Here is a 23,910-nt window from a genome sequence, read left to right as displayed (position 1 = left end):
ATTCAGAGCAATGCTGAGTTTTTGTGTGGTTTCTCAGTGGTGATTTATGTGGAAATTCCTAAGGTTGACACTTAAATAGCTAATGGCTCTGTTACTTAACATGGGAAAAAAGCCAGTTTTCAAATTTGTTTTTTTAATTGAGACAACTTGGCCCATAAATTCTTTTTACAGCGAGTTCTTAGTAATGGAATAGCTGTAAAACATATGAATAGGAAACCAACGCCTGAGGAGAAAGGGGGGAGGAGAGATGATTTAAAGTGGAATTTTTCATACTCGGGCGAGCAGAAGACACTGCCACCATCCATGAAGAGCCCCCAATCAAAATTATTGTATGTACTCTTAGGTTGCTACCATTTAAGATTCATGCTGCAGCCTCAGCCTGGTAGATCCCTAACAAAATTGAGGTGTTGTTCTTTTCTAAACCACCCAAGTGAAAAATGCCTGCAAAAAAACACTTGGGAATGCTAAATGGAATGCTTAAAATCTAAAGTAAAAGGAACAAAACATAGGATTTAGTAAAGCACACAATATCTAAAAACAGACACACAAATTTTGAAAAGTAAGCACCCACAAATATGTGGAAGTAGATGGGTAAGGCATATTGCTTATGGCCTTTTCAAAGCACTGGGAAGACTTGCTGTGAGTCCCAGCCAGCCAAGGCTGTACAAGACAAGTCCCAGTGCCTGAAGCAGAATAGGGGAAGCTGCCTTAGCTGTCAGTCCATTTGTCCATATAGTTCAGTATTGTCTACACTAGTGGGCAGCAGCTGTTCAGGATTTCAGAGAGGATCCTGTTTCTGCCCTGCCTGGTATACCAGGAATTGAACCAGGAACCTTCTGCATGCAAAGTATGTGTTCCACCCCCGATCTATGGCCCCCATTGCAAAACTGATAAAGGAGCCTTTTACCAAATCAGACTATTGCTTCATTTATCTTAGTGTGGTCTACACTGACTGGCAGCTCCCGGCCAGGGCCCTTGCCCAACCACTACCTAGAGATGTCAGTTTGGAATTTGCTTGCAAAAACATGTATCCTACCTAACTTCCCCCCTCCCTCCTCAGATTGCAATACAAATATTTTATTTTATTTATTGCATTTTCATCCAAAGGTGGCATACATGGTTCTTCCCTCTGTCCTCATTTAATCCTCACACAACAACCCTGTGAGGTATGCTAGACTAAGAGGCAGTGAGTGGCCCAAGGTCACAACCAGTGAGCTTCACAGCCACGTGGGGATTTGAACCCTGGTCTCTCAGATCCCAGTCTGATGCTGTAACCGCTGCACAACACTGTCTCTCTCCCAATAATAAATCAAAAGACTAACCATTTGCTAGCCATTAATGGCAGACCAGCACCCATCACCTGAAGTGGCCCACTCTTCCCAGTCACATGGTGGGGCTTGTCTTGGCCTACATCATGAATTTAAGTGAGATCGTAGCAGGTTTCGGGTGCCATCAGTGGGCAAGGATCCCACCATTCAGGTATATATCAACAGATAGATAGACAGATAATTGGGGTATGGGGTGTTGAAGGAGGGAGTTTGCATTCTCTGCCTCAGCTGTTTGAATGTCTTCTGTGAGACCTACTCATAGCTAAAACGACCCGGATCTTTTGCTTCTTGGCATTTCCCATCAAAGTGAAGCCCAAATCTCTTGCGTGGGAAAAACAACCATCCTAGCTAGCAATTTGTCATGGACTGCTCAGTGGAAGTTCTCTCTCAATATCAATTATTGCTGACCCTGGCTGGTCAGACCAAAAAGCAGTAATTGTACTTGACATTCTTTAATTAAAAAATGTACTCATTTCTTTTCATAATTTATTAAGCTGCTGCACACTGAGCACCGTCTAAAACCACAACCAGTCCACATTCATAAACAAGTGCAATTTCAGCCCAGGGATGTGGCTTTAAATCAGAGCTGCAAAATGCATGCCCTGAATTTTAGATTCCTTCCTGTGGTTGAAGCGAAGAGAGGAGAAATGAATTTAATTTTGCATTAACTTTGAACCGTGGCCCATAGTTTATGTAGCCCACACCAGGCTGCATAGCTCAAACTGAAAAACAAAATTATGCTTGGGCTCACATAAGGCCGTAAGAGCCCTGCTCCATCAGGCCAAAGACCCATTTTGCCATCTGCTCTTACGGTGGTCAGCCTGCAACCAGGACCTGAGCTCAACAGCCCTCTTCCCCACCTGCCATCCTCAAGAACTGGCCTCCAAAGACCTTCTGCCTCCAGCTGTGAAGGGAGGACATAGCCCTTGTGGCTAGGAGCCATGGATGGGCTTGTCCTCCATTAAAAGATGCTGGAAGTTGATGACAGAAAGGGCTTTTTCTCGAACTCCAAGCCATGAGGGCAGCTTTTCTGCACCATCAAGCAAAGGAAGGCATTCTTACATCAGTGGAAGCCAAGTGTCTGCACTGACTTCTGGTAGCACCAGGTCCCGAGACCTCGCGGGACCTTGAAAGTTGTCTTGGGGGCCCTGAGGTATGTGTGCTAAGCACCCACAACATTTTTTGTGGGTGATTAGGCACCCAGAGCCCCCTATAGTTGGTGCCCTTGCAGGAGATTGAAGTGCTCCTTGCATGCAAAGTTCCACTGCATAGAATGGCTGGAAGGGGACCTTTTCTACTTGCTTCAGAGGAGACCCAATGTAAGACTCACATACTGTTTGTAACTGATCATGTTACTGAGATCTGTCATGTCCCAGTTAAAGCCAGCCATTCTGTAGTGCTGGCAGGATTCTGCAGGAAAGCGGCGAAATTGATCAAAACAGAAATGTATGGTATCTTGGAGTGTGGGGTTTTTTTTTTTTTTTATGTCACAATGTATTTTTTCCATATGTAATTAACTCTGGGAACTTACAGAGAAGGTTAATTAATAATTGTAAGAACTTTTTTTTCGCTTTAACTATTTATTTTGTGCTTTTCATCTTGTGAACTGCCCTGGGATCTTTGGGGAATGGGCAGTATATAAATTTAAATAATAAATAAACTGATAAATAAATGGTACCTAACCAATGCAGAGCAAAAGATGCAGTTGTGGATTCAAAGCGTAAGATCATAGAATCATGCAGATTGGGGAGGGGCCATGGGGGTCATATAGTCCAACCCCTTGCAATGTACTGTAGGAATCTTTTTCCCAGTGTGGGGCCTGAAGCTATGGCCCCTAAATCTCAGGAGCCATGGCTTCAGGCCCCACACTGGGCAAAATATTCCGACAGGCTCTACCAACTGAACTATCCCAGCTATAAATAGTGTTTGCAGAGGCACCAGGTGGTTACAGAAGCACGAAGTGTGAACATGCCTGTCACTGTACATGTGTTTATTGGCTAGGTCTGTTTCCCTGTCACTTTAAAGATATCCATTCAAAGCTACTCTACAGTTGCCAGCCCAGGCTGCTCTCATTTTGCTCAAGTAAACAGTTGATACAGAAGGGAATCGTTTCCGCCTGTTTCAAATTCTAGCCTTTAGTGGAAATTTTAAAAGGCTCCTTGATATCTGAAACACTGAACATCTAGCTTGTCTATGCTCATCAAGAAAACAGGCTTGATCTCCATTTGGTGAAACTCTGTAAAAGCTAATATTCCTGTTAGGTTACTTCAAGTTTAAATGCAAGTTCCTGTTGAGGATTTGATTTGAGCAGATTGTCTTGCAAGACTCCCTGCAAATTTTAATATTGATATTTTGGAGCATCGATCAATTTGAAGTTCTTGAACTGTGGAATTTGTATCCCTCTTCATTAGTACACTGTGTGCTCATTAGAGCTGATATATTGGAGCAAACTCATTTTGTCTCCTGTATCAGGTGTACAGTATAGGCAGTCACCTTGAGTCCACACTAGCAAGGGCAAACCATAACAGGTCTTTGGGGCTAAGCAGCCCTCTGTACTAACTTGTTAAGGCCATAAAATATAAGAGCAATGAACTGTTGCCTTCTGAACTCAGCAACTGCCAGCACATGATGATGCTTATATACAGAAGTCCCTGGAGGCAGAGGAAATGAGCATGCAAGAAACATCTCTCGCCAGAAAGGATCGTTTACAACTGAAAAGCACCTCTCGAGCAAGGAAATGTATTGGTCTCTCAGTTGTACACAAAAGTGGAGGTTAACCATTATTAATCTCTCTGGAACAAATGCCTCCATGTCACATATAGGAGAACACTAAAATTAAGAGTAAGGGACGCGGGTGGCGCTGTGGGTAAAAGCCTCAGCGCCTAGGGCTTGCCGATCGAAAGGTCGGCGGTTCGAATCCCCGCGGCGGGGTGCGCTCCCGTCACTCAGTCCCAGGGCCTGCCAACCTAGCAGTTCGAAAGCACCCCCGGGTGCAAGTAGATAAATAGGGACCGCTTACTAGCGGGAAGGTAAACGGCGTTTCCGTGTGCGGATCTGGCTCGCCAGAGCAGCAATGTCACGCTGGCCACGTGACCCAGAAGTGTCTCCGGACAGCGCTGGCCCCCGGCCTCTTGAGTGAGATGGGCGCACAACCCTAGAGTCTGTCAAGACTGGCCCGTACGGGCAGGGGTACCTTTACCTTTACCTTTTTAAAATTAAGAGTGAGGAGGGTGAGAAATTAGTTACCACCACCATTGTGAACAGTTCTGTCCATCTTTCATTGGGAAGAAATTAAAATCTCCTTGCTCTAAACATCCATGGAATTATTGCGTACTAACTGGATGTCAGAGTGGGATTGAGGGAGGGGATCAATATCGGGCTATTTCTATGTCAGAACAATTTATTTATTTCACAATATTTATATACCAGTTGATTGTAGTAAAACCTCAAAGCTGCAGACACACACAAGCACACAACCAAGAAGGAAAGATTGCTAAGTCAGAGGCTGCTGAATGACCAGCAGGGAAATCGGATTGGGCTCCTGAAACTGGTGGTCTGGTCCTTGCGTTGGGTCTTTCACAGAAGATGTCCCCAAACGTGGACTCACCAGAGGAATTGAGTGCTTCCCATGCTACCATGCATGGTATTTGGGAGGCCATCAAAAGGCAAAGCAGTGCTTCGCTTCAGACCAGGATGCGGGCGATCAAATCACCTCAGGCTTCAGGCCAAAGTGGGTGGGGCTGGAGATGAGACTCCTAAGGCCCGTTCACCTCCAGTCTTTGTTGGAGATTCAGGACAGAGAGAACATAAGAACATCAGAAGAGCCTGCTGGGTCAGATCAATGACCCATCTAGTCCAGCAACTTGCTCTCACAGTAGCCAACCAGATTCTTCTGGGAAATCTGCAAACAGGACCTGAGCACAAGAGCACTCTCTCCTCCTATATTTCCCAGAAATTGACATTCAGAAGCATTGCTGCTTCCAATTGTGGAGACAGAGTATAGCTATCCTGGCTAGCAGCCACCAATAGTCTTATCCTCGCCCGTGAATTTGTCTAATCCTATTTTAAAGCCACCCAAATTGGCAGCGATCGCTGCTCCTTTGGGAGTGAACTCTGCAGTTTAAATCTGTGCTGCATGAAGGCACCCTATCTTTTATCTGTCCTGAATCTTCCAGCTATCAGTTTCATTGGATGTCCATGAGTTCGAGTGTTATGAGAGAAGGAGAAAAACAGCAGAATTTATTCCTGGAATCTGCTGCCACAAAATGTGGTGATGTTCACTGGCTAGGAAAGCTTTAGAAGAGGATTGGACAAATTCATGGAGCGATGTTTACCAATCATAGTCATGATGAAACCTCCAAGTTGAGAGACCTATGCCACTGGAGACCAGCAACTGGCTTTCATGCCTTGCTTGTGGGCTTTTAGAAGCCATCTAGCTGGCTTCTCTAGGAAACAAGAAAGACCGTTTGCTTGACCCAGCCAAACCCTTCTTCATGCTCTTAAACAGTTCCTCATCCTTTTACAACATGGTGTGAAGAATCACCCAAACACATGTGTGTGCTAAAACCATTTGCAAAATGCACACGCACCAGTTTTGCTTCAGCGCTTGTCTAAGCTCTAAACCATCAAAAACAGCACACTGTTGGTGACAGTCTCCTGGGACTCTGGAGAAAAGTCCCCATTTGCCTTCCTATATAAACATGAGAGGACTGTTTCACTGCTGTAGTGAGGCTGGAGGAAAAAAGGTAAGGTATTCAAAAAACGATACATGGCAGACACAAATACCCTAATGTTTGAGAAACAGTTTGTGACTGCCAGAGGATGGCTGAAGAAATTTACTCAACAAACACCCACAGAGTATCTTACAAAATTAGCTAAAAGCAAGCTATTTGCTAAGGGAAATAAACTAGGCATGTTTTTGGAAAGATTTCTCAGGGAAAAAAAGAGCCCAACAGCAGGTAATTAGAGAGACTGTGACTGAAGAGAGGATTACCAAGAAGGCGAAGGAGATTAAGCAAGCCTCCTTGTCAATTTGAAAAAGAAGAAGAGAAAAAGCTTTCCTTCCTGGTCACAAAAGACTGTCTAAGCCAAATCTGCCATGAAGTTTGACTTGTGGTAAGTGGTTCAGCAGGAGGATATTTTAAAGGGGAAAGGCGTCCTCAGTCCCTCAGGTCTCCTTTGTGCAGAGGAACCAGAGGCCACTGGACTATTTGGCTCAGCCTTGCCTGCACTGACTTGCAGCTGTGCCTCTCCTTCGCAGCCTTATCTGGAGCTGCCAGGAGCTGAACCTGGGACTTGCGGCAGGCAACCCTTCCTCTAGCACAGGAAGCCACAGGCGTAGCAAGCCCAGGTGGTACCCGGTGTGGAATTTTTTTTTGTCAGGCCCCCCCCCCCATCAACAGCTCGGGGCAGGCTTGGGAGTCGTGGGTGGGCGCCAAATGTCATCTCCTCAGTGATGAAACCTGGGGTGGTCCGCCCCCCCCATGCCTCTGCGCCTCCACTGCCACGACTCCCAAGTACCCTGAGCCGTCGGGGGAAGGGGGGAGCTATGACGCTTTGCCGGGGCACTCATCCTCTTGGGAGCCATGGCTCCCGTCCTTCCCCCTCCCTCACTTCCCGGCTCACTGTAAAGCGGCAATGCAGGAGCCACTTATGGCGAGCCGGGGAGGTAGAGAGGCTGGGGGGGGGGGCACAGCTTGCCATATGCAGCTCCTGCCGCCGGCGGACAGATCCCGCTGCCATCCGTATGGCACTCCAGTGTCACCGGTGGCAAACTCCTATGTACAGTGCATGTGTGGCGTCGCTACACACAGTGCACACCTGTGACACTGCATATGCATTGTACATAGCGGTTTGCCACTGGCGACACCCAAGAGCCGTACGGGCGGTGGCGGGATGCTCCGCTTGCAGCTGTAGCGGTGACGGAGGCATCCCACCACCGTCCGTACAGCGCTCAGGCTGCAGCCGCGAACGGAGGATCCTCCACATGTGGCTGTGGCGGCGCGATGGCTGCTTGTGCCACCATGCCCAGGGGCGGCAGGGCGAGCACCCCATGGGGTGCGTTCTTGTCACACACACACCCCAGACGTGGCACCTGGGCCAAACCACCCACCTCCCACCCCCCTCGCGACGCCACTGCAGGAAGCAGCTTTATATGGAATGTTATCTATTTCATAAAATGTATATACCACTTGATTGTAAAAACAAAGAAAAACCTCAAAACTAAAAGATGATTTTAAATTTTTAAAAAATGATTTTAAATGATTTTAAAAAACACAGATCAAAACACATGCAAAATGTCTGTATACCTGGGTAGGCTCGCCTAAGTAAAAATGTTTATTAGCAGGTGCCAAAAGGACTACAGTGAAGGCACCTGTGTGATGTCAAGAGGCAGGGAGTTCCAAAGCATGGGAGATGGATTTCTGACAGATGTGGAAGAGGTGTTTTGAGACTCCTGTAACAGGGCTAGTTCTGCAGATTGAAGTGGTTGAGTGAGCCTATTTGGGTAAGGTGATCTCCCAGGTAAACCTGTCCTGAGTCATTAAGGGCTTTATACACTAATAGTAACACCTTGAACCTGGTTTGGTAGCAGATTGGCAACTAGAGCACCTCTCTTAGCAAAGGTGTTATATGCTGGCAAGCACTCACTCCTGTCAACAATTGTGCCGCAGCAGCATTCTGCACTAACTGCAGATTTAGGATCAAACTCAAAGGAATCCACACCCGGAGCGCATTTCAGGATCATACCATTGATCCATCTGCACTGACTGGCAGCTGCTCTCAGTTACAGGCAGGGAACTTTCTAAACATCACCTTCAGATTCTGGGGATTGAACTTAATGCCTTCTGCATGCCAAGCATGTGCTTTTAACACTGTGTTCAAGCCCCTCCACAGATGTTCATTCTGTATTAGCACTTAAAATTTCTCATAACCCTAACCCTAACCCTCCTTACAGTTTTTTGTCAGTAACGATTTGAGAGAAACTTGAACATACTCTGGGGAAGACATTTCAATTTCACTTGCATAACACTAAATTTGCCTATGGATCTGACCCAAAGAAAAAATGAGGATCTCAAAGCTGTGTTCCATATAGGGACATGCATTGCATTTGATGGGGAAAGAGATTTGTGTATGTGTATGTGTTTGTGTATACATGTGTGTGTTTCCCCCCCATTGCAGGTACATTGTGAAATAGGAGTAATTTTTCTCTCTTGGATAACAGCCCACCAGAAAAGCCGGAAATTACTAAAAGAAAGAAAAAACCACCCTTCTCTATTGTGTGGAAAAGATAATCTGCTTTCTGCCTGACTTCTTTCCGATTGTTCTCACTTAGACGAAGCATGCAAAATAAAAAGCACAAATGGGAAGAGGCAGTCAGTGCAATTTAAGGAATATATGGAGATGGAAACCACAACAAGATGGTTTTTTAACAGGGTGTCATTTGGAGTTTCGTTACTATACATCTGTGAGAATCACTATTATTAACTCTCACTTAATAATGGACACATTCAAACTGTGTTTAGTTTGGATTGTTTGCCTGATGCTGGCATCTAGTCTCTTCTTTCTGATGCTCCTATAAATTGCCCGTGATGATGATTCTGAGACAACATTTTGGGGGGTGTATGACCATGGAATGACTCCTGCCACCTGACTTGTTTCACATTTGAGAGGTTTGGGAAGAACAGAAACTATGGGAAAGGAAGTGGGCTGTGGGAGAGAAAGGAAGAGCCCCCCAGAGCCCTGACCGTGAATGTTTGGTGTCATTGGCAGGAATCTCAGCATAGAGACAAAACACATGCTTGGTTTGCAGAAGATCCCAGGTTTAACTTCTGGTGTCTCCAGTTAAAATAATCACAGGTAGCAGGCTGGTAAAAAACCCCAACTTTAGACCTTGGTTGGCCCCTGACCAGAAGATGGTGATTACAAAGGATGGTAAGAGTTCAAGGGCCTGGAGTGGCCTTTCACAGTTAAATGCTCTCAGCAGACATTGGCCTTTTGGCTTCAATGTCACAATTTTAAAGCCAGACCCATCCTTGCACCAAAGTCCCTAAAGAGGCACAAGAGACAACAAATTAAGTACGGGAGGTAGCAATCTGTTTGGAATTTTCTCCTCAGCCCTGGATTTCTACCAGCAGCATAAAATGCACTCCAGGATAAGAACCAAAGGAGAGGATGTAAAAATGGATGGCTTCAGAACAGAATTCAATCTAGGCTTGGCACTGAAGAGGTGATGCTGTAATGAAACCAAGATGGATGTAACAAAATCTCAGAAATGAGCACGTTAGACAGCAGGGCTGAAGAAGCAGCCTCAAGGCATCTTCTCCAAGAAAAGATTAGGTACAAGCAGACGGCAGAAACAGATGGCTTTCCCAAAAATATTAGTACGCAGGTTTACTCTAAGCGTCAGTCATATTAGAATATCACCTTCTCTTGCTCAACAAGACTGGCTGGCTCACTCACTCACATTCCACTTCCACCAGAGCTTAGGGATCAGTTCAGCCAAGAAAGAACAATCAATGCAGGCCCTTTTCAATTTCATAGGTCTCAACAGAGCATATCATTATTATTTTTAAAAACCTGCTTATATGCTGCCTTGAAGAGTAAAAGCTTTCTCAAGGCGGCTTCCATAAAAAACCCCCAGTACAAAACAAGTGTAAAACAAAAATATGAATTACTCAGAAAGCAAAAAAAAAAAAAAAAGGGGGGGGGGCCAGGAAAATAATAAAAGCCAGAAAACAATAACCAAACATCCAGTCCTGAATTAAAACAAACTCCAAACCAACAAGGAAGCAGAACATTTTTTTAAAGCCTTCAAGTAAAAGCCATCAAGAATGGGGTGGGTGTTGGGTGTGGTTGTGAATCAGATCTTTCCCAAAGGCCTGTGGTGATGTGATAGAACCCAGTTGGCAGAGTCCCAGAACTGTAGGGCTACTATGGGGAATGCTCTCTCTAAGGAAATCGCTGGTCAAATTCAGACCATGGTCAGGGACTCCAGGGCTTGAAGCTCATGCCTGGCACCTGGGACTCAGCCTAATGAATTACCTGGAACTGCATGTTCTGAGCAGGCTCATATGAGGGAGCCTGGAAAACTACAGCAGTAATAAACTGCTTGGGCTGGCCCTCTTTGGCCTAGCCAGTTTCCCTGATCTGGAAACACCGTAAGTGTGGTGAATCAGATTCGAGCTTAAATACCACTGGAGACAATTGTACTAAAGTAAGGAACTGGCTGTGTTTCTTATAACAATTGAAAAGTCAAAGCAAAAGTTGCGGGGGGAGTGGAGTAAAATAAGAGGGAGGTGCCAACCACTTGCAGTTTCATTCAAAGCTGCCTGCCCCTGGGATACTCACATCACTTCCAAGCGGGCCACCCTGGAATCATTTCCTCCAGAGGATGTGACTTCGCAAGTGTAGTCTCCGATGTCTCCGGACCACGTCTGGCTGATGGTGAGGCTGCCATCTTTCTCCATGGTGATTCGGGAGCTGCTAGATGGATTTATGACAACGTTGTCCTTCTTCCAAACATACCTGATTGTCACAGTATTTCAGACCGTTAAAGTCAGCTGTCTATTTCGTTAAAAATGATGAAATATCAAGTGCTGAAATTATATGGTAAAAACAGAGCTAAATAACTATGTAGAACAGAGATGCTCAATCGCAACCTTCACCAAGGGCTCATTTGGATGCAGTGAATGTCTGACAGGCCGGCAAGACTAATAAAATGTACGATAGTTCAAGGTGAAGGGTGCAATCCTACTCCTTAGAAATCAATGGCAAATTTCCCATTTATTCTTTTTTAAACAAAGCAGGTTTGAAGTGATGGTTGCGAGCCTGACCCAGGCTGTACTTGGTTTGATTTTGGATCACAGAAAAACAAGGGGGGAAGGACATACAGTACCCCGGCTGGATGTGTGTGCTGTTGTTGACCTGCAGACTATACACAAATAAACAACTTTTGTGCTTGACTCCAAAATAGGCTTTCAGACCCTTCAGAAACTAGTGTGTACCACTGCAGACCTACCTAGTCCTGAATCTCCTCTTGGCTTCACACCCAGAACCTGTCAGGTATCAGATATTTTAGATTTCAAGAGTCTGAAAACCTACTTAGAACCCAATTTTTACTTCATTTAAAAAATACATTTTACCATAGAAGGCAATAAGAGGTTTACACAATGCATACAGATGTACTACTAATGGATGCCTCTCTACCGCTGACCTGTCATTGCTCTTTTTCTCCTTTCTATGTTTCTTAGACTGAGTCTATGTCACAGGAAAGGCTACAGTATTTCCTGCCTTGTTCCCCTCTTGCCTTTGCCCCTGCATAGGTAAAAGGTAAAGGGACCCCTGACCATTAGGTCCAGTCGTGACCGACTCTGGGGTTGCGGCGCTCATCTTGCTTTATTGGCCGAGGGAGCCAGCGTACTGCTTCCAGGTCATGTGGCCAGCATGACTAAGCCGCTTCTGACGAATCAGAGCAGCGCATGGAAACGCCGTTTACCTTCCCGCCGGAGTGGTACCTATTTATCTACTTGCACTTTAATGTGCTTTCGAACTGCTAGGTTGGCAGGAGCAGGGACCAAGCAACGGGAGCTCACCCCGACGCGGGGATTTGAACCGCCAACCTTCTGATCGGCAAGTCCTAGGCTCTGTGGTTTAACCCACAGCTCCACCCGTGTCCTTGGGCCCAATTTTCTGTGGATTAGGGCCAGAGTTCACGGGTGGGTGCATGGGCAGGCAAAATGTATAACCAAGGGCTACAACAGCTTCCTCCTGCATATATTTGAATTTAAATTGCAGAACACAAAACAGAACAACAACAGTGAATTTGAAGGATATTTGGAGTAGTTCCTTTAGTATATGAATCACAAACTATACCCTTGCCTGCCATACAAGGGTGTTGTAAGGAACACAGAGGAATTGTATGTAAGAATCTTTGATGCTTGAAAGACACTACACAAATGCTAATTATACTTAGCTTTAAACCTTTCTGATTTTTTATTCATGATCCATTTAATACTTTTCTCCCACAAGTGATTTCAATGTTATGATTAATAGAATAGAGCTATTCTAAACCATCTATAGCAGAGCTCATAGTCATAATCCTACCAGCCCTCAACGGGGGGAGTGGGGGGGGTGGCGACAGCAGAGAAAGCTTCTAAAATACCATCCTCTTCTTAATGCAAGACTTGATGTCTTTCCTTTCTCTTTTACACAAATGCCGTTGCTTAACATTTTCTAAAGGGAACTGTGGCATCCTTCCTTGGCCTTTCCCCTTTTCATTTGCCTGTCTTTCATTTGTGTACATGCTCATCCTGTCAAAGAAGCAGAGAGGGAATTCCTCTGACTCCTTGCTTGTAGAATCTGGCAGTTTAAAGACATATTGTACTTTCTGCAAGGCTGATCTGGCGCTTTGTTCAAGAGCAGAAAGGATGCTTTCAGGAATTTTCAAGACTCTCTCTGCAAACGTTCCTACAATCCCCTCAAATCACTTTGGGTTTCATTCTCATTAAGTATCAGCTTCTGACAAGTCAGTTTTATTGATATTGTATTAACCTTGACAGTAAATCATGGGTAGTTGTATTGAAGTCATGAAGTGGAACGCAGTTCATTGTAAATAATATATAAGGTTGAAGTGGAGAAATAAAAAGGACTTGACATGAATAATAGCTCAACCTGCAACCCCAGAGGATGCCATCACTGGGAATACCAGCACAAAACCAGGTGCCTGGAAAGAGCTCGCCAAACACGGTGACCACATTTTGTAAAATTAAGTTCAAATATACGGCAGAAGTAAGTGCAGACACCACCAACCTGATTGAAATTCTTGGGTCATGAGCAGCCTCGCAGTGCAGCATCGCGGTGGTTCCCTTAATAACAGTGCTGTCCTCAGGAGGGCGAACGATAAGAGTGCGATCTGAAAAGAACACGACCCACAGTTCAGGTAAAATTGCCAACTTCCATCTTGGCTTGGGTGTTTGGCCTCTGAAGGCAGAGAGCCAGGTCATTTGTCATTCCTGACAAGAAAATTTCTGCTCCTCCATCCCCCTGCCTCTAGCAAATATGTGAAAGTGCAAAGTTCTCCACAGCCAGTGTTTACTGGAAAAGTTTAATGCAGTATCACATCCCCTTCCCATCTTTAATTTCCCCCGGGATTCCAATTCCAGGGGCCCAGCAATATTAGAAAAAGAGACCTAGAGTCAATTTTACAGCAGAGTGTTTGTCATGTGTTAGGGCAAGTAGCCACTTATTAAGCATGATTAAGGAGCCAGCCTCCCACCTTGCTGTAGACTGACTCTCCTACTCGCAGCATAACCACAGTTTAGGGAAATTGTCACAGTGATTTTTAATCATGGTAAATGCAAACCACAGTTCCCGAGTAAGTGGAGTCTGAAACAACAGCTCAAAGTGAGTTTCAGACCCTGGGTTAAGAAGAACCAGCTGCAGTTATGATGTTAATGATGAAGATATTTCCTTTAATTGCTATTGCAGCAGTAGGAGATAATTCAGTCCAGGGAGAGGAAAGAGTGGGAAGAAAGCAGATATGACCAAGGCTGGCTCCTGATGTCTTAGCCACCTTCAGGAGAGAAGGACTGTATACTTACACCAGGCTCTTAATGTGTTTTTTACTTTGAATAGCAAAATGTCCCAGGAAATTATCTCTTGGAGTTACAGGGTTTCATTCCACTCCCCACCCCCACCCCCCAGAATAAATCCAGGTCTACAATACTGGTGGGGTGAAGAGAGGACAACTGGGAGGAAGTTTCAGAGGGGAAATGACTGATGGGGAAGCATCTTTTCTCCTATGCAAACTGCATCTCTTGAGGATGCGTTGCAACATGCAGTTTGTGGAACATCAGCTGAGCTCAAAGTTGAAAAGCTAGCTGGACCAGACTATTGGCTTGCATCAGTCAGTCAGGTAGCAGCTGTGCATTCTGGGGCTTAAAGAGCAACAGTGCCTATGTGTGCTGCGGTGTCAGAGTTCAGCAGTGATCAGGGCACAGAATAAGAGGTTACAAGGACACTGGCTGAAGAAATGGACCAGGTTCCTGGCTCTGAGACTGGCAAACAGGAGGTTGTGAAATCGGATCCTGCAACACTCACTGGCAGAGGAAGAGGGGGGCAGTGGGAGCACACCGCCCCCGGCACCATGATCCTGGTGGGGTGCCATCATGGCTGCCCCCCACGCTAGGTGCCACGCCCCCAGGATGTGTGCCACTATCCTGAGGGCAGTGCGTCATGCCCCCGGGATGCACGCCACGCTCCCAGGATGCACACCAGCCATGCCCCCGGTGCTGGAGCATGAAGCTCCGCCACTGGCAACACTGGGGCCCATATCAAACTAAAGCCTGCTCCTGGACCTGATGAAGGGAGTGCCTCATGCAATGCCTCACTATTTGGAAGGTTCTGCTTTGCAGGCCCAAAGGACTGCCTGTGTGGGTGGTTTGGTGCAGGGATACCAAAGACAGTTGTCAAAAATGTCAGAATGGCCAGTTCTAGTGCTTTATTAAAGCAAGGTGTAGACTTACAACACAGCCCACAGAACCCTGCTGCCTTTACAGACCTGGGTGCCAAAACAGCAGGACATTGTCATGACTTGTCCACAAAGTGCCAATAGGTTAAGTGTTTCTTATACACAGAACAAGCTACATAGGCTGGCATCAATAGCCCAATCATCTCACTCCTACCTTAGAGACCCCTCCCCAGTTTGTATCCATCTCTCAGAAAAGGGAATAGCTCACAGCCTCTCCTGAAGCAAAACTGAAGCTTCAAAGCAGATAAACATATACAAGCTCATTCTTGCAGCAACTAACAATAAGTCCTCAAGTTATCTTCACTACAAAGATGGCATTTACAGGCCTTCCGGAACATTTTATCTGTTTGGCTTTACACAGGAAGAGGCGTGGATCAAAGAAGTGCCCCCCCCCAAGTCAGACTCCCTTCAAGTTGTCCAAGTGGAGTAGAGCCCAGCAGAACTGAACTGGAGACAGAGGCTCAAAAGCCCTTATTTCACCTCTAGTCCTCCTAAATTGCCCACTCGGACCTCATCATGATGCTGTAACAACTGACCTGCCTTGATGGGCCCAGTGAGACTCCTGTTTGGGACCAGAACAGCACAGGCAGTGCTTAGGTTTACCAGCAGATAAAGAGGCGTTTGGCCAACCAGTCAGTTCAGAAGCTGGGATTAATATAGGAAAATATTGCATTCTTTGGCAGGAGCTTGTTCTGCACAGCCAAGGGGGCTTTGCTGTTTTGGTTCTTCAGTAACAGCCCCTCTTTTATGATCTCAGAATCCAGTCATGACCAGGACACTGAGTTGGAGGCTACTGTGTTGCCCCCTAAGCATCTCTGAGTTAGATGCTGGTGATCAGGGGTCTGCTGAGCCAGAGACTGGCACGCAGGAGCGCACTGGACCTGATGCCACAGCACCAGAGCTTTGACTCTCACTCTGTTCCTCTCTCTCTAGCTCACCAGTCTAACGGTGCAAGCAGCACATCAGGTGGGAGGCCATGGGACGCAGGAGAAATGCTGATCTTCAGGCCAGAGAGTTTGCCCTTTAGGATACTCTAGTTCTCCAAAATGAGGAAGAGGAGGGCTGGGCTGGAGGCAAGAGCTCAGATTGCTTCAGTTCACTTCCAACCCTTGTTTTAAAAGGAGGCAGGGAGATTGAAAAAGCAGTTTCACGTGGAAAGGCATGGAGGCTTCCAAGATCAAAAATCCCACTAGGCAAACCTACATTATTTTCTTAGACTCCGTCTCTTTTTGACTGGAGGCCATAAAGGAGTAAATGCTACATTGTTAATCATCCCTGTGATTGTTTCATGTTAAACCATAGAGCAGTGTGTGTTAGCTCATTTGTACAGCCTTCAAAAGCTTCAAAATAGGTGGGAAGGCTGGACAACACCCAAGCAACACATCCATGCAAAGCTGGTTGCGGATATGAGGAGAAAGACGGGAAGAATCAGATCAAGTGGCTCCAAAGACACAAACTTTTCCATAATATTCTACACACATAAGAGATGACATTTACCCAAATGTTGTTAAATCCCCGTCATTCAAATATGACCAGGAAATGGAGGTCATTGCAGCGAGTAATTAAGGCACAAAAAGTTCTCCCTAATGCCTCAACATATAAAGGGAAAAGCCGCAGATCACATCAGCTGAATCCAGGTGCAAGAAAAGGAAGATAAATGGAAAATGGAAGCAAAGTCCCATTTTCCAGAAGCAATAATACACCATAATGCCAGAAGAGATTTCTGTACAAGGAACAAGAGTCAAACGGTAAGTGTGAACATCAGACACCATTAAGCACCATTCTGAGAGTGCTGGATTTTTCTGTTCTACCCCTTGGGTTATATAACAATTTCATTCTTGTTGCTGTGCATACAGTGTGTGATGCAATTAAATCAAATTTAAAAGGTTTAAGCAGGACATTAAAATGAACTGGCAACCTGCGCATACTATACAGTGCAGCCTGTTCAGAAGGGAACTTCCAGTGGAGATTATTAGCTTCTCCTACAACCACATCGTGATATGTGTATCAGTTGCACGTTATCAGGATGATACAATGAGAATGTACAGGTAGCAGCCATGCCTCGTAGTGCATGAATTACTGAAATAATCTGCAGATATCTCCAGCTGTGTACATTAGGGTGGCTTTGGTGAAACTTAATGTCTGTTTTGAAATGCAAAGATGTCAAATGAACACTCTCCCTTGTAGATCTCTCCAAATCAGCTCTAAAATCCACAAACATAATTTCTATTAAATTATTCACCCCCCTCCCCTCCACACATACACACCATGAAATGGAAATGTTGTAATTGGTTTCCTGAGGGCACAATGAGAACTGATTAAGCCTTGATTAATATTAAACTCTAAAACAAACATGGTCCTTACTCCACACGGTGAGAGCAGCGGAAGCATTTAGGAACCCTTCAGAGTTGACTGCGCAGCAGGTATAGTCACCAGCATCCCGAGCAAAGACTGGGGCGATCTGAAGCCCTCCGGATTCGAGGAGGAGGAACCTGGGGATCTGAATGGAGCCGCTGGCCAAAACCTGGTTGCCTGAAAAACACCATGTGAGAACAGCTTCAATTCTCTGATTTGCAGTGCATGAAAACGCTAATGCTATGCTAATTCTTCTTGGTGAGCAGCAGCAATTAGAGTGATTTCCCAAAAGAATAATAAGGCTTTACCTCTTTTCCATGCAATGGCAGGCTTTGGTGCTCCTGAGACATCACATCTTAAAACCGCTGTCATCCCTTCGGTAACGGTGGTGTCTGTCGGCAGTCGTGAAAACGTTGGTGCAATATCTGGAATCAAAGTTTTTTTTGTTCCTAAGGATCAGTTCCTTGAAAGATCTCTCAACTACTTGTGGAATTTTGTATCCATATTTATCAGGCTAGTAATGGATCAGGGAATGACGACAATAACATGAAAACTTTTTCAGAAGAGACAGTAGCTTTTCATTATTCACCTCCTAGGAATTCCCTAACTGTGGACTGTTGGATAAATGAAAAATGAATTTCAAGCAGTTTCCATACAAGTGGAAGCAAAAGGACTTTGTGGTAAAGTAAAAAGAAGAAAAAAGAAGCAGCTCGGGGGGGGGGGGATAGATAAATTGAAATAAACAAAACTACTTGCTTTCAACCCCATTACATAAGATGAAAAGCTTCTTGAGCCTGACATGAGTTTGCAGAGCTGAATGTCAGCCAAAAAAAGTCTCCATTTGATTTTCATCTATGGTATCTCTGTCCCCCTCCCCATTTCCTCATTCTTTCTATCTCCAATGCAAGATCAAACAGCCCCCCCTATTATCTTTTGCCCAGAAAAGATATCAGACTTTATGTGAGTGCCATATGTGTTCAGAGGTAAACCTAGCAAACATCTAACGACTTAGCTCAGTGCCAATCAGCAAGGCAAGGAGATGCTGCAGCCAAGCATCCGTCCATCATGCCTAAATAAAACTCCAGCCAAGAATCTCTCCACTTTCCCCTACCAAACCATCTTTTGTGAAGTTGAGGTCACCAGAGCAGACAACCACCAGGTATTCATCCATTTTGGCAATGATCAAGTTCACATTTTCCACGCAGAACAGAATCATGATTCTAGATCAGGGGTCAGCAACGCCAAAGACATCAGAGGGATCTGTGTGGACCGATCCGGCCAAGGCAAGATAAATCTTGCCGACCCCTGTTCTAGATGCTGCCACTTGTCAGTCAGGGTATGGAATTGACCTCCTGACCTCATTTCCTTATCACCTTCAATGTATTCTAGAACAGCCTTCCCCAGCTTGGCACCCTTCAGATATCTGAGGCCATGGCACCCATCACAGCATAGATGAACACTGGGGGGACGGACACTTATGGGAGTACAGCTGTGCTGGCTGGTGCTGATGGGGGGTTGTAGTTGAAAGCATCTGGGGCCACCAGATTTGGCAATGCCATTACAGAAGCGAAGGTGGCTTCATTTAACATCAGTTTCAAAAGCATAGGCTTGTGTTTGTTCAGGTTGCATATGGGTGAGGCAAATATGGAACTGTGCATTCAAGTGGTACCAAAAGGAGCAGGGCCATAGTCAGGTGACAACGCATCTGCTTCCCAAGCAGAAGGTCCCAGGCTCAATCTCCAGCATTTGCAAGATGAACAAGGGTCTGACTTGGTATACAGTAAGGCAGCTTCCTGTGAGTAAGAAGGTGGACACTTGATAGGATTTTTTGTTGTTGTTTGTGAAAACAAAACAAAAAATGGCGCAGACTTGGAAGGGAGAAGCGTAAGGAGGGTTAAAAAAAGGGAACGTATGATAACAAGGGGAAAGAATATTAGAATACTGTAAGCCATCCCTATCCTTTAAGAGAGGGGAGGTTATGTATGGGAATGAATTAATGAATAAACAACTAAAAATAGCATCTCTCTGGCATGACTTCAGGATTACAGTGCTGGCATATGTTCTTCTAAATCCACTTATTAAATGTTGCAAAGGCTGCATAACTGTAATACTGCTTTGCCTTAACGTGGGAAGACAACCACATCATTCCCACAATAAATGGCCCTTAATTATGACAAAAGTGTGAATAATGCATATGTTGTGCACTTGTTGCTGTATCTCAATGATCACTAAAGTGCCCTCTAGATGTTGACTCGTATCACCTCTGACTATTGACCAGGCCATCAGAGGCTGATGGAACTGGAGTTCAAAAACTTCCAGAGGGCACCACATTATCCAGGGACACACAGCAGGGAAGGGTTACTTGTGCGTCTGATCTAATACTGTGGCCACAGTGCTTAAATTGCTACTTTAAGATTATTATTCTGAATCAAAGAATTAAAATATATTGTACCCTGTGATGGCCTGCTGTATCCCAGAGGAGGTGTGCACAGAACCCTTCACTACACATGTAACTTCTCCCCAACCCAAAAAACGAACAAACAAAGAAAAACAAAATATAGAACAGGGAGGCATTAACCTGGCAGTTCCTGGTTCATTCACATTTGTGACACACCATTAATGCATTATACTGTGCTTACTTTTTCTCAGCAGAACTATTAATATGAAAAGGGGATGCATGAAATGTTCCTTTGTGTTTAAGCTTTTAAAAACAAAAATAATACCAGTCCCACGGTCCAAATTCCTAGTCATGTGAGCTCAGATTGTTTCTTCCAAGTCACAGGAATCCCCTGTGGGGGAGATGGCGGGAGGACCCAAGCCCCATGCTGCTGTTTCGGGCAGCGCAGAGCCTGTAGGCAGCTGAGTCACTGCATGAATTATTATTATTATTATTATTATTATTATTATTATTATTATTATTATATCTGTGAAAGGTACCATGCTGGAGCAGGCTGTCCTAGGATGTGTTGTAGCTCCACCAGGAGGCTTGGAGAAAGCCTTAGGGGGAATACAACATAATTGTTCAATCATCGTAAGCTTTTTCTGCTTGCTTCAGGAAAGGATCTTCCCTCTCCTCCCTCAGGCACTGCTCTGGGGTTTCTCCTGACAGCCCCTCCCCTGTGAGCTTGACTTCCTTTTCTTTTCTTTTTACTCTGTACCACTGGGCTGCCTTAGAAAGATGAATGCATTGTGCCCCACAAACCTTCCTCTACCTCCCCTGCCCAACCCCCACGTAGGTCCAGACATACTAGTGACATCCAGGAAGGTACGACTCTGCGTCTCCCCAGCATCATTCCTTGCAAAGCACTGGAAGATTCCAGAATCGTCAGGCTGCAGTCCCTGGATCTGAAGACTCCCATTGAGCAAAACCTTGTAACGCGGATTCAGCAGTTTGTGGATGGGGACAGCATCCTTGTACCAGACCAGGACAGGAAGTGGGACACCTGAAATGTAGTGGAAAGAGAGAAAACTCTTCATGTGTGCCCAGTCACAAAGCATTGCCGCCTGCTAATTGCCCATTTCCCATTACAGAGTTTTCTACAAATACACTATTCAGAAAGCAACTGCTACAAAGCATGCATTATCCTGTCAAAAGAGGGGAAATACAACTGAAAAACACAAAGACAAATCCTTAACTACCCATAATGATTTATGCCATGGCGACTGTGTGCCTTCATTTGCTGTAATCAAATTGCATGCCATTTTTTTAAAGCCTCAGATTAAATGATTCAGTTTGGGAAATAGGTTAATTGTGTCATCAAATGAGCCTTGAAAAGGTCAAAAGGCAGACAAGGCAGTGAATTGGTAAGACTTAAGCAGGAATCTTATGCATCCTTTCTAGGAAGTATATTCTATTGCACTCAATGAGAAAAAGTATTTAGGAAGGGAGCGTTTTGGAGCATTCTAAGCACTTTCATTCTCGGGACTTGGGTGGCGCTGTGGGTTAAACCACAGAGCCTAGGACTTGCTGATCAGAAGGTTGGCGGTTCGAATCCCCGTGACAGGGTGAGCTCCCGTTGCTCGGTCCCTGCTCCTGCCAACCTAACAGTTCAAAAGCACGTCAAAGTGCAAGTAGATAAATAGGTACCGCTCTGGCGGGAAGGTAAACGGCGTTTCCATGTGCTGCTCTGGTTCGCCAGAAGCGGCTTAGTCATGCTGGCCACATGACCCGGAAGCTGTACGCCGGCTCCCTCGGCCAATAAAGCGAGATGAGCACCGCAACCCCAGAGTCGTCTGCGACTGGACCTAATGGTCAGGGGTCCCTTTACCTTTAAGCACGTTCAAATACATTATCTCAACAATCCCCATATTGCATAAACCAAGGCTGACGTTAGCAACCCAATGAGTGACAAAATCCCTTTACTGAAGTTAATGCAACAGCCCAAAGGCTCACAAAAAGACCACTCGACCCTGGACCACCCAAGACATGTGATTCTGAGCAATGAGGATTTGCAGAGGGAAGGGGCTGCTCATGGTGTTCACCATTCTCATGTTGTTAATCCTGTCCAGTTGTGAGGCAAAGGCCTGTGAGCAAAGTTTCCCAGCAGGCCTGGGAAACTCTTTCTCACCTCACTAGCCAAGAATAGTAAGTGCTCACCAAGGAAGAGCCAACAAAGCAAGGTTTGGGAGGATAAGGTATGCCTATGGTGTTAAGCAGGGACAAAACTAGGCTTTATTTGACCTGGGTCAATGACCCAATTTAGCACACAGACATTTGCATATATACACACACAGGCTGGGAACCTCAATGGTGTTCCTTTGGAGGCTACTTCCTGGGCAAAAAACCTGGCTAGCCCCCCACCCCCAGCTATGGCTCTGTGTTGAGTCATGGAGCCTGAGGACCATAATCAAAGATATATAAAGGAAATCTGATTGCTTCAATAGAGGAATTAGGACTTCAAAATGGCATGAGAAATGGAGAATAAATAATCCTAGAAACTTTCAGGTTAACGTTGAGGGTTCACTCACACTTCCACTTGTGCCATGCCTAGAAAGGGCAGCCTTGAGCAGTTTTCCACTTAACTTGCACTTTCTAGTCATGGGTCCAAGTGGTTTTGCCCTTGGCCTGCTCCTGTCAAAGAGAAAACTCGCTCTCTAGTGATAGATCAAACAAATGCCAATCTGGGGGAAACTCCAATTGATGTTTTGTCCAACTGAACGCTAAAGAGTGAATTCTCTTCTCCCCACCCCCTGGGGTGGAGGGTGGGGACAGTAGGTCAAGAGGAACTGGGGATAAGCCTCTACCCAGAGTAGATTCCCCAATTCATATACATTTGCAGTGTTTGTCCTTAACAAATGGCCTTTGCATTGCTTTATGTGAAGGCTAGTAACATCAGCCCTGCCTTGGGGGAATCCCTTGCAGACAACCGCAGTGCCTAGAGACAGGCAGTCAGGTCACGTATCCATAGCAGTGACCAGAGGAGGAATGACTGCTGGGAAGAGGGCAAAGAGAAGAAATGCCATCAGCTCAAAAGGACACCTTCATCTGCCCCAGCTGGAACAAAACATGTCTCTCCTGCATCGGTTTCTACAGCCACAGCAGACACTGCGAGCTTCAATAATTTGACCTCACCCCCCAATGACATATTCCTCCATTGTCTCCTGAGTGAGACAGATTGCTATGAGAATGTTCGATCTCTGTACATAAAAATCTGACTTCGCAGAGATTTCTGAATGAGGATAAACACATTTTATTACCTAGGATTCTAAATGTTTCTAACAGCAAGCATTCAAAGCATGTTGAAAGTAAATATCGCTTGATCTATTGTGCGTGTTTAGTAAGGCAATAAAGATACAGCAATTAAAAAAATTCAAGGCAAAATCCGCTGAAAATACTTTTATGTAACCAAATATAATAACAAAAACCTACTCTTTTTAATATACTCATTCTTCTGAGGAGAATGAAAGATACATTATTTCCCAAGAATGGGGGGGGGGGGTAGTTGACTGGTCATGAAATTATATTTCTGTACAAGGATGTAATCAGTTCTTGAAATCGCATTTGAAACTTCCATTTTGCTTGAATAATAAAGCTATTTATAGCCTACAGGAATCATATTTTGTGTGCAATGTGTGTGGCGTGACACAAAATAGATGCAGTGTACCACTGTGAAACAAACACAATTTTAATTTCATACCAAAGGCCCATTTACAGAATTTGTGTACAGTCTGATTGTCAGAATTCTCAGTGAAATGTAATTCATCTCATCAAATCTCCTGGGCCAATACAAATTATCACTGAGTAATGAGGAAACAGATGATACAAAAATGGAATCATACTCAGAATAGAGGACACAGGAAATAGTTTGAAGCTTAAGTAACAGCACTTCCATTATATTTTATAGAAAATGCAATAGAATGAAATCTGGCATTGGGCATTATTCCCCATAACAGCATAATGGGCTAAACATTTTGAATCCTGACAGGAATACCAACATTCGCTGCTCACTGAAGCTTAGGTTGTCTTCTCCAATTAAGCCACAGATCAGCTCCAAACCCCACTGTACTTAGAGGAATATAGAGAAGTCAATCTATATATTTTCCTTCCGATATTTCAGGAGGCCTTAAAAGATCCTAGTGATTTTGCTGGGTAAGTCACACCATCAGAACTAGAGAGAAGGTGCTTTTCAAAGATCTTTTTGGAAAGACAGACACCAGGGAAGGAGTCCATTAGTTAGACCAGGTGTGAAACAGACAGGG

At 45.0% G+C, this 23,910-nt stretch overlaps 1 protein-coding gene across 6 annotated transcripts in view; it reads right to left on the bottom strand.

Moving 5' to 3' along the window:
- The window catches only part of SDK1 (sidekick cell adhesion molecule 1), a 588,002-nt gene that overhangs the window by 213,187 nt on the left and 350,905 nt on the right, over nt 1-23,910 (bottom strand). For 4 of the 6 annotated variants that reach the window (XM_077918733.1, XM_028706986.2, XM_077918736.1 and 1 more), the window contains exons 10-14: nt 20,460-20,654; nt 17,520-17,636; nt 17,221-17,388; nt 13,137-13,239; nt 10,677-10,853 (exon numbers count right to left, since the gene is read on the bottom strand). In XM_077918733.1, coding sequence (XP_077774859.1) covers nt 10,677-10,853; nt 13,137-13,239; nt 17,221-17,388; nt 17,520-17,636; nt 20,460-20,654 — 760 coding nt within the window. The remainder of the gene's footprint in view (nt 1-10,676; nt 10,854-13,136; nt 13,240-17,220; nt 17,389-17,519; nt 17,637-20,459; nt 20,655-23,910) is intronic. The other 2 variants (XM_077918734.1, XM_077918735.1) reach the window with 2 other exon arrangements.

The sequence above is a fragment of the Podarcis muralis genome, chromosome 14 (assembly GCF_964188315.1).
Source record: "Podarcis muralis chromosome 14, rPodMur119.hap1.1, whole genome shotgun sequence".
Classification (NCBI taxonomy): Eukaryota; Metazoa; Chordata; class Lepidosauria; order Squamata; family Lacertidae; genus Podarcis; species Podarcis muralis.
This window is presented reverse-complemented; position numbering and strand designations above follow the sequence as displayed.